This window comes from Colletotrichum scovillei (assembly GCF_011075155.1).
Source record: "Colletotrichum scovillei strain TJNH1 chromosome Unknown Contig00007, whole genome shotgun sequence".
Classification (NCBI taxonomy): Eukaryota; Fungi; Ascomycota; class Sordariomycetes; order Glomerellales; family Glomerellaceae; genus Colletotrichum; species Colletotrichum scovillei.
The window spans coordinates 756,146-771,025 of NW_023336265.1; the positions used below are offsets into that span (position 1 = coordinate 756,146).

General features: G+C 55.2%; 4 protein-coding genes across 4 annotated transcripts; 3 read left to right on the forward strand and 1 right to left on the reverse strand.

The window, feature by feature from the left end:
• Positions 1 to 193: 193 nt before the first annotated feature.
• Positions 194 to 456, forward strand: HER10_EVM0003308 (uncharacterized protein; the record flags this gene model as incomplete). The annotated part of the gene is made up of 2 exons (XM_035472990.1): positions 194 to 315; positions 372 to 456. 2 exons carry the CDS (start codon positions 194 to 196, stop codon positions 454 to 456), a joined length of 207 nt encoding a protein of 68 aa, XP_035331346.1.
• Positions 457 to 4,979: 4,523 nt separating this feature from the next.
• HER10_EVM0003968 (uncharacterized protein) lies at positions 4,980 to 7,340 on the forward strand. The gene is made up of 2 exons (XM_035473628.1): positions 4,980 to 5,576; positions 6,071 to 7,340. The coding sequence occupies exons 1-2, from the start codon at positions 5,552 to 5,554 to the stop codon at positions 7,189 to 7,191; spliced, it is 1,146 nt and encodes a 381-aa protein (XP_035331386.1). The 5' UTR covers positions 4,980 to 5,551; the 3' UTR covers positions 7,192 to 7,340.
• Positions 7,341 to 7,346: 6 nt separating this feature from the next.
• Positions 7,347 to 8,859, reverse strand: HER10_EVM0004716 (plant Basic Secretory protein). Its single transcript, XM_035474350.1, has one exon. It carries the CDS (start codon positions 8,493 to 8,495, stop codon positions 7,524 to 7,526), a length of 972 nt encoding a protein of 323 aa, XP_035331426.1. The 5' UTR covers positions 8,496 to 8,859; the 3' UTR covers positions 7,347 to 7,523.
• Positions 8,860 to 9,283: 424 nt separating this feature from the next.
• Positions 9,284 to 13,579, forward strand: HER10_EVM0012733 (uncharacterized protein). Its single transcript, XM_035483187.1, has 3 exons — positions 9,284 to 10,291; positions 10,349 to 11,251; positions 11,305 to 13,579. Exons 1-3 carry the CDS (start codon positions 9,708 to 9,710, stop codon positions 13,271 to 13,273), a joined length of 3,456 nt encoding a protein of 1,151 aa, XP_035331944.1. The 5' UTR covers positions 9,284 to 9,707; the 3' UTR covers positions 13,274 to 13,579.
• Positions 13,580 to 14,880: the final 1,301 nt, after the last annotated feature.

Sequence of the window (14,880 nt, forward strand, 5' to 3'; positions counted from 1 at the left end):
GTATTAGTGTTGCGAAAGCCCTTGCTCTCTACTATATAAACAAGCTGCTGTTCCCTTCATTCTGCCTCGACTGTCTCTCTCCAAACAGTATCTTGCTTACTTTGTCTACTGACAATCGTTTCATACCATTCGCAACATTTCAAAGACAACCGCAATCGAAAACTCTGAAGCATCCTCTTCCGCGAACTTCAACATGCCTTCCGCCGACGCTCAGAAGGGTCAACTCCAGACCGTACTGGAGAACAAGGGCATCCGTTTCCAGTTCAAGACTGGCAGTGCCAAGTATGAGTGTCACCTCCAGGACCGCTCTACGTAGTGAGTGAAGCAACCGTGCTCGATCTCTGACATTTCGCACTAATACGGTCCCCAAGCGAGCGCACGAAGGCGACGAGGACAAACTCTACCGACTCACAGACCAGCTCATCATCTGCTTCGACCATCAGCAGCTCCCACTAGAATCACGCCTTCAAGCTTTCTCAACTAAGAAAGTCGGGCAGGAGAAGAAAATCTCGAAGACGGCGGGGTCAACTACGGTGACGGGATAGGGTGGTGAAAGTCCACCACTTGTTTAGACGGCGCAATCACGGCGTTACATGGGCACGACATATGGAGGAATAGGGAAACCCTAGAGGACCAACATGCGACCTCTGATCGGAGCCGACGGCAAAGACATTCGACTCCACAACCCCTACTCGGGGGCATGCTATCCGTCAACTCCGGTGTGCGTGAGAAATTACTCGAAGCATGTATATGGCAACACGCCGGTATGCATTGAAGCGAAAGGGCGAAGGGCGAAAGCAGGGTCTGCACGGAGGTTTGGAAAATATTGGCGTATAGGTAGAGCAGTGCGTAGTTGACAATTTTGTCTTCTTTGCTTATTTCTTCGGGAATTAGATGGACAATGAACTTATTTTGCACTATTCCTCACTCTCAATCGCATACTGTGTACATCATCACTAACCAGATCCATCGAACCCATTATAAAGACCCTTTTCCCGCGGGTAGCCTAACATCCGGCACTTCCGGAGACCAAAGTCAGCGAGAGCGAATCCCGATCCGACCACGAAAGTTGTACATGCAAGGCATGGCAGCATGAGATTATTGAGAAGGACGTGTGATTTGATCCTATATTGACTCGGCGGATCTCATCTAGCGGACCCTGATCTAGATGGTGTGTTGACGGCTTCCTCTTGAACACAGCTCTACCAGACTCCTTGGAGTTGATGGTTGTCGCCTGCTCCTGAGCAACAATCATCTCACGCCACCGGTTGGCCATGATCCAGTTCAAGCATTTTTTTGATCCCGCTAGTCTCGAGCCTGCTAGAGCCGTGGGCGGCCATGTTGTACATTTATGATGTATCGTGTAGGGCTACATTAGCTCCACGTCTGAGCGGCGAATTCGTGATTCGGAGAGTCCCCGCTGCTCCCAAGTAAGCGGACCTCACCGAAGAGCACCGAGTCGGTCCCGAGAACGGGTGGACAACTTAGAGCGGCAAACGAAAGAAAAATTGGCTAACTGATTCCTATGTCTTTCGGGGTCGGTCTTGCTTGACCGCCGACTTCGTGATTTGCCAGTCCTTACGCCCGAGTGTGGACGGTATTCTAAAGATCCGTTGACCCCGTAGCTGTTCGCCTTCCGGTTGCTAGATATTGCCGTGGTCCGGCGGACGAGTCTTAGATGACGCCTTTGTAGCTTTCCTACTCTCACCAGTGCTCGTCTGGCTCTTAGGAGCTAGGAGGTTGGATGCTAGAGAGTGACAGCAGTTAGCTGCCGAGTACAATATGTCACAGAGACGAATTTCTGACTTGGGAGATTGTTTCCCGAATCCCTTTAGCCATACGAGACGATTCCAGGGTGCCGTCGGCCTTCGAGGGGGTTCAGTGGGTGACATATAACGCCTGTGGCAAACCCCCCTCCAAGCTGGCAAGTATCACTTGCTGGGTTGATCAAAGCCCCTGAAATGCAATACGAAACTGTACTGTTTGATTCATTGAACGTCTATACTTTCGGCCGTCAGATTCTTATACAAGTCTTTCAGGTCTGTGTTTCGTTAGTAGAAAGATGAAAGATGACACGGCAGGCTTCCACAGAGCGGACAATCGAGCAACTGTCGACTCGACACGAGAGGCATACATTCCAATTGGGACATTAGATAGCTTCCAGTCTGATAAAAACCCACTTCTTACGGCCATCTGTGTGTTTCAATCAAGGAAAACATCCACTTCAACCTTACCCGACTTTGCGATATAAGTGCTTCCCCCGAAATAAATCACCACATACGACCATACCCATTGGAAAACTCGGGATCCCGTCCGCTCTCCCATAGATAAGCCAATGAGGGCCGGATTAGTAGTTGGGTCGGTGACGACCAGCGAATACCTGGTGTTGTATGTTTTTGAATTTCTGGTGGGTTCACGATAGTTATTTGTGGTGGACCCGCAGTGGGTTTTGTCAGTCGTTGATACTTCACCTCAAACATAACGAACACTTACAAGCTAACGAGCATTTTCAGATTTCTGCGGTGTCTTCTGAAGTATTACGTTTCTTTATTATATTACTACACGCCCGAATGGTTCCGAGCTCGATGTTCACCCGGTGGTTCATGCCGTCTAGAGCAGCGAAGTATAGCGTACAGTTTAGTGCAAGGAAGCATGGGCAAGTAAGGTAGGAATACAGCCGAAGTTAGCAGCAGCAGAGAGATCTGAACCTCAGTCCGTCGTAGATAAGCACCTGTGGTTAGGTATTTGCCCTGCGACGCCTTGCCAGACTACTTGAATTAGTAAGATCATTTCGAAAGTGTGGATGGCGCTGAATGAGAATCTCTACTACATGGTCTTCTTCCTCGCTTCATTGATGGTGGGAACAAGGTGCCTTGACATCAGCTTTCCAAATTTGCACAAAGGGAATTCTTTACAGACATATGGGTATAGCATCAAGTTCTGTTAAGGACCAGATAAGACCAGATAGAGCGAGTATCTGAGGTTATAATCGGAGAGTCATGCCGATCTTTTTGGGATTTCATTTACGGCCATCTAGCAACTGATATGGTGCCAGCGAGCTAGCACATGTGTACATACATATAAGGTAGGTATGAAGTTGTCGACACCCAGGTGTATCTCGGCGGTGAGTGATGCTAATATTACAAGTGATATTCGACGATGTGCAAATGATGAACTCCCTAGACGGCATTCGAGTTACTTTCGGCGCAGATTTTCCCTCAGCACGACTACTTGACTTCACGAGGTAAGCTCATGTCACCGTCCTTTTACAACCTCTTCCAAAAGTCGGTGATTGTCCTTCACAGAGCCTACAGCTGGGATGCTGTTTGTGTCACGTCTTATTCGATGTAGAGTGCCTCAAGCTCAGTAGCCTCGCAGCTAGAACCACCTACTTGCTTGCTTGGTCAGTCTAATGTTACTATTCGCGTCCTCAGCTATGGGGATCTTTGGCTTTCGATTGATGAGGCTACTCAGGTGTTGTCTTTGGCAGAATTCGCCAGCAAGAAGATTGGGAATTTCAGCCAGTAACTCATGAATTATAATGTCAGTGAGTGTGTACACTAGTACTCGCAAATTGGGAGTATATCTACATGAAAACAATTCACATCGAGCCAGAAAGGTGTTGCAATATCACGAGCAGAGCGCTATGAAATGTGAGCCTTGTCCTGAAGTATGTTGCAAACAAGTATGCGTGTCTTTGAGCCATAGAAATCAGCCATATACCGAGTTTCTCATGTTATTGAGGACGGTGGATCAGGGCCACTGAAGTACAGTAAACTGTCGCTGATCAACTGTCGGCAGGGAAACTAGGCTGTGCCGCGATGAAAGTTGCTTCAAGCAAGACTGAGGCATTTTCTTGGACCTCGTAGTCTTGATTTGGCCCTCCGGATGGGCCGTTGGGCTGCTCTACCCTGTGCCAAAACCGGAATAGCAGCCGGAGCGGGGCCGAACAGTCCCCGGAGCCGACCTGCTGTACTCCAACAAACTAGGCCCCACATGTCCGGATTCGGTGGCACCCCGCGGCCGGTGGGCGGCAGCACCAAGCCTCAAGTAAGAGCACACTAACAATTACAGAGTAAGGTGCCTTCCTCTAGACGTATACTGACGTACATTAGAAGAATGACTGAAACCCTCATCGTGCAACTCGATGCATTCGTCTTACAATGGCGGATGACGTCCGATCTGTAAGCTGCGAAGCGCCAGAACCGGTCTGATCAAGAGGAGAAGAGGAGAGTGGCTCTTGAAGACTACATCGATCGAGGATTTCTCCCCAACGCCCTACCTGCTCAACAAACTGTTGTTGCATGAAGTACCGGAGCATGTTATCGTGACAGCCGTTGCTTGCACACCGACCTTGCGTTAGCGAGTCACGCGGGCGATTTGGCCCTCAACCCCCGCCAGACTTTTGTGGGACATGCCCGTCTCGTTCTCGACTACGAAAGTGGTATCTTGGCTTGAGAGGGTTGCTCATCGCTCGGCGATTACCAGCGGGATTTTCGCGCCGCGGATGGCAGTCTCGCAATACCGACGGAAGGATGCCGCACCCTAGAAGCTTCTCCTCCAGCTTGGCTGGGAGACAAATAAACGACGCCATGCTTCCTTCAGCCGGGCGCAGCTGGAGGCTCTGGCAGCAAATAGGTGATGAAGCTCGCGGTGGGTGGCAACAAGTACAGCCCACAATCCACAAGGTCCTTCAGGGAGTCAAGCGACGTGAGTGGGTGCCTGGATTGCCATGCGGCGGCGCCCCCAAACATGAACCAACTTAAGACCCATCAAGCACGCGCAGGCGCCCCCTCTGCCCTCTTCTAAGTCTAGGCTCTCTGGCAAAGCGGTGGGTGACTCGTTGGACGTTTGACCGCACGCCGCGGACTCGGACGATAGTGTCCATGCCTGTCTTGCGGCGAGGCGGACCACGAGGCCTACCAAAGTCAACCAACCCAAAGTCCAACTGTCACCATCTTATCGGTGCTAAGCCATTCGGACGCCCCCTACGCAAGTCACGTCCAGGGATCCCCCGCCAAGTACGGTCGAGCAGCAGCGGGCTATTGGATGGACGTTCCTGGCCTTCCCCCTTTGCGGCAGCCCTGGATCCGACTTTGTGAGGGCAGAAGAGGTACCCAGTCTGGAAGGATAGCAGTGCGTAGCCACCGAGAGCGCTCGTCAAGGTACTTTCCAGGCCTCCCGTCCTGCCGACCTATCTCAAGGTACCTGACGGCTGCGGGATGCCTACCAAGGCCCATATGGAGTGAGAGGGAGCTCAAACTGCGGTAAGGGGATACGCAACCCCCCAAGAGAACCCGCACCGTTGAAGGGAAAAGCCACGGTGAGAAAAGGTAAGAAAGGTACCGTCGTAGAGAGGTATCTAAGTCGTCAGCCTGCCGCAACGCAACGCACCCTTTCACTTACACAATCTCCCCTTCTCTTCTTCCCTGCCCTACCTTACTTGACATACCGTACTTCCTCCACACACTCTCTCTTTTCGCATCTACAACCTCTGGTCATTACTTTATTTTCAAAGTGCGTTTGGCCTGTTGATCAGAGGTTGCTCGAAATGCCTGTGCCAATCGCCGCCAAAGGTCAGTGACATTCATTTGTACAACCATCCCCTTGTCGCCGCCTCTCGCTTCCATGTACCGCCTACCGCCCCTCCGTCTCCAATGGATGGAAATCCCCCCGAATTCCCCCCATGCCCGCATCCCCAAACACCGCCCGACGATCTGCTGTTCTGCTATTCCTCCGGAGCCTACACTACCTTACGGATACACGTACCTACACTACCCCGCGTCAGCGCTCTTGCGAATCACGTTGCTTGCCTGAGGTGGTCAGGCCTGTGGCAAATGGCCTCCAGGACCACGCAATCCCGACTTGTTCGGGCGCGTGGCCAATTTAGAGCTTGACAGTTTCGTTTCTCGGGTTGCTATTTCATCTGTATTTTTATCTTCTTGCAAAGTTGCAACCAACCTGTTTCGCTCCCTACTACCTCACCGTTTCTCGCCATTTCACTCCCTACAACTCTGACTGCCTCGACGCTTGACGATGCCTGGTGTTAACAACGGTGCCCTGGCTTCAGCCGGCATTATTGCTGTGTCTGTTGCCGTTGCAGCTGCTATTGCCATCTACGAGTCGCCGGAACTTCAGCGATATGCCAACGATGTCCGGAGACGCATCGCCATGGCCTTACACTCTTTGGGCGAGGGTTTCGAGCCCAACGACCGCCCGCCCATGTTCAACCGACCCGAGGACGCCCAGGGTTTCCTAGAGTCCCGTGGAGGGGCTGAAGCCGGAGTCGACGCCGATGACGAGACACGCCGCCGCCAGCGCGAGGAGATTTTGTACTGGAATGCCGTGGCCTTGGCCAAAAAAGAGAAGGAGAGAATCGAAGCTGAAGAATCCGGATCGCGGGAGCTGCCGCCACCAGGCCCAGCGCGGGGCAGATCTTTCGATGACTTTTTGCACGAGGACAAGAGTGGCGAGAAGGGATCCTTCGTTTACAACACGGGCGCAACCACCTACAACGACGAGGGGCTTATTCGACGCCGTCCCGAGGGTGTCCGCGGCCTCAACGCTTCGCTCTACGCCAACCCTTTCGCCGACGAGCACCAGATCGATCAGGAAGATTTGCCAGTCATGGAAGAGCCCAGCTCCCTGTCCCCCGCCCACGACGAGGCCGTGTCAGACATTTACAGCGCCACCACCCGCGACGCCGACGAACGCCCCCGAGACATTGCCGCCACCATTGCCCAAATGCCCCCTCTGGTCGATGTCTCTGAAACTTCATCCCAATCTGAAAAGTCCACGACGCTCGACCGCGAGCTCGGTGCCGACGAGTACATGACTGCTGGCCAAGAGAACCGCGAAGAAGCCTACGCCTCCATTCAAGCCTGGGCACAAGGGTCCAGCCCCTCCAACTTTTACTCACCGCTTCCCATGTCGCCTCCCGTACCCATGTCCGAACCCGAGCTTGTTAGCGAAGGTGAACTCACCCCCACCGACTCGGCCTCCCTCGCTGGCTCCGGCGAGGACGTCGCCAACGATGCCGCTTCGTCTAGAGCCGGCGACAACAGCCGCTACTACGATGTGCTGAGTGAGAGCGAGGGTATGATGACTCCCGCTAGCTGGTCCGAGGTTGGAAGCGTTGTCAGCGAGAGCGAGACTCGCAGCGAAACTGCGCAGGCCCGTGTCCACGCATAAGCGCGGTGTCTCTTCAACTTTTCTTTGGTACATCACAATTGATTCAGTCAGCTCGCTCAAGCACGGCGACGGAAATAGCAGGGAAAGGCGCAAAAGGATCAACAGGACTGGGAAACAGAGCACGCATAGATTTCGGGCGGATAGGCACATGATTTGAAATAAAACCTTTAGTTTCTAAATGCATTTCCCTGCGATCCCACGTCTTCCCTGACGATCTGCATTCCGAGCAGCCGTCGCCACATCGCCGTGTCCGTGACAATCAAAGTAACAAACTCCAGAATGACAGGGAGTGTATCTCCTCGTCTATATTAACATGGTGGTAAATCGGCTCTTCACTGTGGAACCTCATCGGCAGCTCGGATCCTCCCCAATCTAACATCATCATCCGAAATATCGTCCTTGTTCACAATCACAGTCTCCTCCTCCTTCATCTTGTCGCCGTAATCCTTCCACAGCTGCTCGACGGGCCTACCCACGATCTCGGTCCAGAACTCCTTCTCCTTGTAGCGCTGGGTACGAAGCTTCTCGTTGATCCTCCTGACGGTGCCCTTGCCGAAGCGGCCCTCGAGGTAGTCGAGGAAGTAGCCCGTGTGCTGGTACCCGCCGTCCCAGTTCCCGGTGGCGTCGCGCTTCCAGTGAGGCGGGCTCAGGTCGGCGTTGAGGCGGACCCAGTCGGCGATGCCCTCGATCAGGCCGCCCGGGCAGGTTCCGTGGGCGTTGTACTGGAAGCAGTGGACCATTTCGTGGGTGAGGACGCCCATGATCTCGGCGGTGCGGCGGTCGGCGGGGATGCCGGCGATGTAGGACATGGAGAAGTGGATCTCCTTGTGGTCGTCGTCGAGGTCGGAGCCCGTGGTGTAGGCGACGCCGCCCATGGGGCGGAGGATGAGGGTGACGGAGCGGGTTGGCGGGACGTGGGTTGTGTGGTTGGAGGGGGATTCGTAGAGGAGGGCGAGGACGGAGCGGACGGCGGTCGCGAGGGCGGTGCTGGCGTTCACGGCGGAGAGGAAGTGGGCTGCGGCCGGGTCGTTGAGGTCGCGGATCTCGAGGCGGAGCTTGGGGAGGGCAAAGTCCGGGACGGGACGGGGGTGATTGCTGGCGGCGCCGGCGGCGGGGGCTAGCGGTTGCTGATCTGATGATGATGATGATTTGAGGTGGGCGGGGAGCGGGGTGGCGGCTGGGGGCGCCGGGGCCGGGCCCGGTGCCTCGGAGGATGTGGTGGATTCTGGAACGGCGGACGACATGGCTGGGAGGAAGATGGCGATGGGATCGGGGTTGGGCGTGGTGTTTGGTGGGAGGACCATCTGAGAGAGAACGTCCCGCGAGGGGGGTTTTGAGGGGAGGCAGCAGCTCAAGATGATGTGCCCTACGGATCCGGATAGTTTGAAGTTAGGTAAGGTACCTGTTGGAGCTACCGAGTGCCTTGGTTTCGTGAGTACCTAAGGTAGCGTGAGGTGGTGGTGGTTACCTTAGGCAAGGTCGATCGATGTAGTGGGATGCAGGTATCCGTACTTTGATCGAGTTTCAACGCCTAAGGTAAAGTAAGTAGCTGCATGCGGAAGCGGATGCTGGTTGTATCACACGCCGGTATTTCTCATAAAATTAACATCACGATCTCGTTTTCCAGAGGTTGCATAGAAACAGGAAACGCTCCTCCCTTTATGTCCGAGGTGGATGAGGGAAGGAAAACAGGAATTCAACGAGTCCACATCATCTTGACGGAGGACCCTGTTCCATACGCCGTAAGGTGCAGCATGACAGGCAACCGTAGCTCCCGATCGGGGGACGTACCTTAGGTGCTTAGCTGCTTGGGTGGGAACGTGCCTCCCCCGCGGCTGCAGGGGTAAGGGTCCGGGCCCCGTGGCCGCCCCTCCTCGGGCACTTCAGCTGCTCAGCGCCCTCTCACGATAAGCGGATAAGGGACCTAGCGCGGTTTCTCTTAGCGTCCCGCAACACCGCAGGAGCGGAACCCCCAGCCAATGGCTGCCCGGGCTGGGGCTTGCTGGGTGCTGCTGGTGCACGGGACAACCTGCGATGCCCCTTTGTTGTTTGGTTTCGAGAACGTCAACCGCATCCATAAACAACAACCCCATTTTGCCCATCTCCATTCTGCCACTGCTGCCACCTGCGCAACCCGGCCCCAATCTGCCACATTCTTCGCACTGGGATATTCCTCCGTGCTGCTACTCGCTTCCCAAGGCATATTTGCACAAAGTTGTAAGCGTTTTTCTTCTGCCCTACCAGCTTCGAACGATATCACACACCCCCTCCCCTCCCCCGGTGCGCTAAACGATTCATGCCCTCGCTCATCGTCGACCTCCCCGTCGCTCGTCTGTCCTGACTGGCTACCTACCCGCGCGCGCGCAAACCGTCCCATTCGTCCAAGCTTCCTTTGTGATGACGACGACGACAAACGACACCACCATTGACCACGATATACACAGACAACTGCTGACACTGCCTTCTACTCGCACCAGGCACAACCCACCCCGAGCCCAACCCTCGTTTTGCGGGGAATGGCGGAAAAAATCACCGAAGAACAGGTCGACGACCTGCTGAAGATCCTCCGCAGCGAGGCCAGCGTCGATCAAAAGGTCCAGCACGTCACCGGCATCAAGTCTGGCATCAAGCAGCACAACGTCCCCGATGTCCTCGTACCACAAGTTTTCGACGGCCTCCGTACCGCCTCTACCTCGCCGCACGCCGTCCTCGTCAACGCCGGCTTCACGGCCCTCAACCACCTCCTGACAAGATTGTCGAGACAGGAGCCAAAGTACATTGCCAAGGATGCGAAACACACACTTCCCCTGGTCATTGACAAGCTCGGCGATCCCAAGGATAAGTTCAGGAGCCTCGCATCGCAGGCACTGACCACCATCTACACAGCCGCCCCCATGGACGTCGAGCGCTCCGTCAAGAATGTTGCCATGGTTGGTAAGAACCCGAGGGCAAAGGAGGCCAGCATGCACTGGCTGTTGTACATGCACCAGGAGCACGGCACCCAGTTCCGCGCCTACGTCCCGACCCTCATGGAGTTGCTCGAGGACGCTGATGGCATGGTGCGCGACGTCGCTAAGAGCACTGTCATTGAGCTGTTCCGGTATGTCTTCTGGACGCGGATTTGATCGCATGATTCGCGCTAACTGATACAATGCAGGAATGCCCCCAACGCGGCCAAGTCTGACCTCAAGAGACAGCTTAAGAACTTCAATGTTCGCCCCGCCATTGAACAAGCCATTGTCAAAGAGCTTGCGCCCACAGCAGCCGATCGACCAAAGACTCCAGGCCTCGATGCTCCCGCTCCTGCCCCTCGACCGAAGCTGGCAGCGAGTGTGTCTTCCGTTGCGAGCGAACGCCCTGTTACTCCAGCCCCGGAAACGCGAAGCGAGGTCGAGCCTTCATATGCGAACACCCAGCGCGAATTAGACGACATTTTTAGGGAAATGATGATGTACTTTGAGGGCAGGGAGTCGGAGCAAAATTGGCTGAAGCGCGAAGAGAGCATGACAAAGTTGCGCAGGTTGATTGCCGGCAACGTCCCCCAAGACTTCCCCGACGCCTTCCTGCTGGGTCTGAAGGGACTACTCGACGGAATCATCAAGGCCATTACCTCGCTACGAACCAGTCTTTCGAAAGAAGGCTGCAACCTCGTACAGGATATCGCCATGACCTTTGGCCCCGGCATGGATCCTTTGGTGGAGCTTCTTATGCAGACCTTCATCAAACTCGCCGCGGCAACGAAGAAGATTGCTTCCCAGCAGGCAGATACCACAGTCAACATCATCATCGGCAAAGTCACCTACAATTCGCGCATCATGCAGCATATCTGGGGTGCTTGCCAGGACAAGAATGTCCAGCCCAGAACGTATGCCACTGGTTGGCTCAAGACGATCCTGACCAAGGAAGCACATCACAAGAGTCACATTGAGCACGGCGGCGGACTGGACCTCGTCGAGAAATGCATCAAGAAGGGGCTCAATGACGCGAACCCCGGTGTAAGGGAGCGCATGCGTGCCACCTTTTGGGTGTTTGCCAAAATCTGGCCACCCAGGGCAGATATGTAAGTCGAGAGTGCTCCGATCTGCCACGCGTCTTGCTGACAGGGAAAAACAGGCTCAAGGATACGCTGGAACCGACTGCGCAGAAGCTCCTCGACAAGGACCCCAACAACCCCAACGCCCCTAAGAGGGAAGTCGAGGCTACACGCGCCAGACCAGGCCTTGGCCTGTCAAAGAGCACGATGGGCACTGGAAAGCCGACCTTGCGTGAGACTATGATGGCACAGAAGAAGGCGACGATGGCAGCATCACAAAAGTTGCCGCCTCGCCCAGGCTCTGCAATGGCCAACCTCTCTCCCGCTCGACCTCAACAAGCGGCGTCCAGCTCGTCGAGCGGCCCAGCGCCGTCCGCTAAGCCGACAGCCTCAGGAGGTATGTCCGTCCGGCCCATGAGACCAACCAAGAGGAGGCCAGAAATGGCGGCGCGACCCGCGACGGCTGGACCCTACTCAGTACGCACGCATGATGGACCCTCCGCCGAGGCATCTAGTCCCGAAAACCCCAAGTCTAGGAGCACCACAACGAGGCCGAAGACCGAGGCCTCCCCACGAAGAGCTCAAAGTAGGCCTCGTGCTGCAACATCTCATGCGTCACCCGGCGCCAAGTCGACCCTTTCGAAATCTGTTTCTTCTCCTCGCGACTCGCCCCGCACAAGTCCTGCAAAGCCCAAGAGGATGCAGACCACGATCCCGACGAGTAGCCCGTCCAGGGACAATGAAGACCTTACACTGGTGGTGCCGAGCCTCGGAAGCTTGAAGTCGCCTCCAACTTTAGATCGACGGCAAAGAGCCGCGACAGAGGAACCGACAGTACCAGACTTTGAGGCGGATGCGCCTGCGGAGGTTGCGGCGGAGATTCCTTTGCCCCAGGCCGAGCCAGCACAAGAAGCATCTCCAGAGCCCACCCCGGAACCTGCCGAGCAATCTCAGGCAGAAGCTGAAGATGAGGGCGTTGTTGAAGCTCCGACTGAGACATCACCCGAAGCCCCAGCGGTTGGAACCGAGGAGGCGCCGGTTGAGGAGGCCGTGGAAGCTCCTGCCGAGGCTGCGGCGGGAGGATTAGCCCCCTCTCCTGTTATAGAAGAGATGGCCAAGGCAGAACCGGAGCCGGCACCCACGAATGGACTGAAGGTGTTCGAGGACCCCTTCGTCGACGACGGTACAACTGCCAACCCGGATATCACTACTCCTGTTCTGGAAGATAAGCCCGTGAATGAGGTTGCTGCGCCAGCACTGAGCAATGGATTTGAAGCCAATGGCACGCCCGAGACTCCCGAAAAAGCTCGCCAGACGTCGAGACTGCTTGACAGCGGTGTTACGAGAGTTAAGGCGAAGTCTCTGGACGTCCACGGCTTCAGGAAGCTACAATCAATTATCAGAGACAACAAGGCTGTTTTCACGGATGAGAAGTTCGAGGCGCTGCTCCGCGGACTGTTTGAGTATCTAGAGTCACCTCTAGAGACCCTCGCGCCGGAGAGGGTCCAGGATGTCAAGGCACAGATCCTCGCGACCATCAAGCTTTTGCTGAAGAAGGAACGGGACAATTTCCAGCCACACGTCTCACGAGGCCTTGAGTCTCTCGTATCAACACGCAGCGCATATGACTCACGCACTCGCATCGTCAGCGGTCTCGAGCTCCTCGCAGAAGAGCTCGTGGCTCTCGGAGACCCGCCCGAGATCGTTGTGGTCATGACCAAGCTTCTGCAAAGCAAACAGGACACTACGATCGAGGGCAGCCGCTGTCTCGCTACAGGTCTGCATGTTCTCAAGGAGCTTCTCGACAAGCGTACTGGCTTCACGCCCTCGGACAATGAGCTCGCACAGCTTGCCGGTCTCGCCGGCCGCTGCCTCGAGTCAACGGACTCTGGTGTCCGCATGGGCGCCGTGCAGCTCTGCGTTGCTCTGCATGCGCGGATTGGAGATGCGCCGTTCTGGGAGCTTATCAAAGGCGCCAAGGATGACCCGAAGAATCTCATCACGTACTATATCGCGAAGCATCAGCGGGAGAGCAGCGTCGGAGCCTAGGCACCGGTGCATGATGTAGAACGTTGATATAGCATCAAGCGATACAATCTCGCTGCAGGAGTTGGAATACGGCGTCGGGATGCGTGGGTGGTTTGATGGGTAATACCTCATGAGCCTCGAAAAAAAAAAAGTGAAAATGGAGTTTCTATTGTTTGCTTAAGGGGGCTGGGTAAGGCAAGGGGTATGGCGGGCCGAGCTTATAGGCGAAGGCGAGGTTCATCTTTTTGGGTTCTGCGTATTCCACATTTTGGAAGCCTTTCTTGTATGCCTTCTTTGTAGCTGCTCGGCATAAGCTGTGTACTGTACCAACATACTTTCTATTCTATTCTGATGAAGCCCTATTTTTCTCGACCTATTATGTGGTCTCTCTGTTCTTATGGCCCGCCCGTTCTTTTACTTCCGAAGATGTTGATCGTATTACGTAGCACAGCCCAGACTAGATGCTGACTTCGCGCTCGCCCGGATGCCCGAGTGTGGGAGACAAGTGCCTCGGGCCGGTTTGGAAGGGAGTGTTGGCCCGAGACCGGCGCGAGGTTTATTCATTCTTTGCTTAGGAAGAGAAGGGGAGGGGCGCAGCTGGTATTCTGATGAAGGGGAGTGAGACGTGGCTGGGCCAAGGTTATCGTTCCGTTCAAGACAAGAAAGAAATGGGAGCACGAGGTAAGGTCAGGTCAGGCCTGGCTAGGGCTGAGTGTGCGGCAGAGCATTGGGATGACCTGCGCTGACGTGCCGACCTGGCAAAGCTTGAGGGCGTGCGTAAGTCTCTAGGTTGGTTGGCTCTTGGACACGGATGCTCAGGTACAGAGAGATTTCCTCCCCGGGCATCTACGGCCACTATCATCGGTGGAAAAAGGGGAACATGGGACGGAACGGGGTAAGGCTTGAACACAAGAGAAGATAGAAAAAAGGTATGCCTGCATCAGGTTGACTAAGACCATTTCACTTGTCAGGCCATGCCACCACTGGACAAGGGGGCGCGGGCAACGCGGGGAGACCTGTCAGAGAAACTCTGTTTGATGGGTTTTTATCTTTTCGGCCAAAGGAGAGAATGATGGGAGAGGAAGGCATTGACGGCGGGCGCATGGATGTTGGCTGAAGACGAGGGCTCGCGGGCATCCCCGGATCGTGGGGGATATCGAGTCGTGAGGGATGTTCCAGGAGGCAAAAAGCCCCCCCACCCCCCCTTTTTTTTTTCTTTTTTTGAAAAAGATGTCTTTATATAGTAAGAAAAGATTCATGTCTTTCACTATGTGTTTCCATTACAAGGTTGACGCTCAGCCACGCTTGTGTAAAGGCAGTCTAAGTCTTTGCATTGGAGCTGCGGCGAGGTCGGGAACCGCATGACGTGCGGCGACTCCGACCGCTGCTGTGAAAGGGGGGGCCCGCCCGGGTGGGAAATGCAACTTCGGAGAATAAACCCACGGGCTGCCGGGCGGGCGGCGGCGTTGAGATTTTTGGAGGTGGGAGGGCCGGCCGCATGAGAGACGGCCGTGCTGATCCTTGGGCGCGGCTCTCCGGGACTTGCAGAAGCAGCCGCAGCTCTTTGACTAGCATACTGGGTAGCAATAGATCTGGTCGGCCCCGGCTGGTTGTGTGCGGCGAACCCG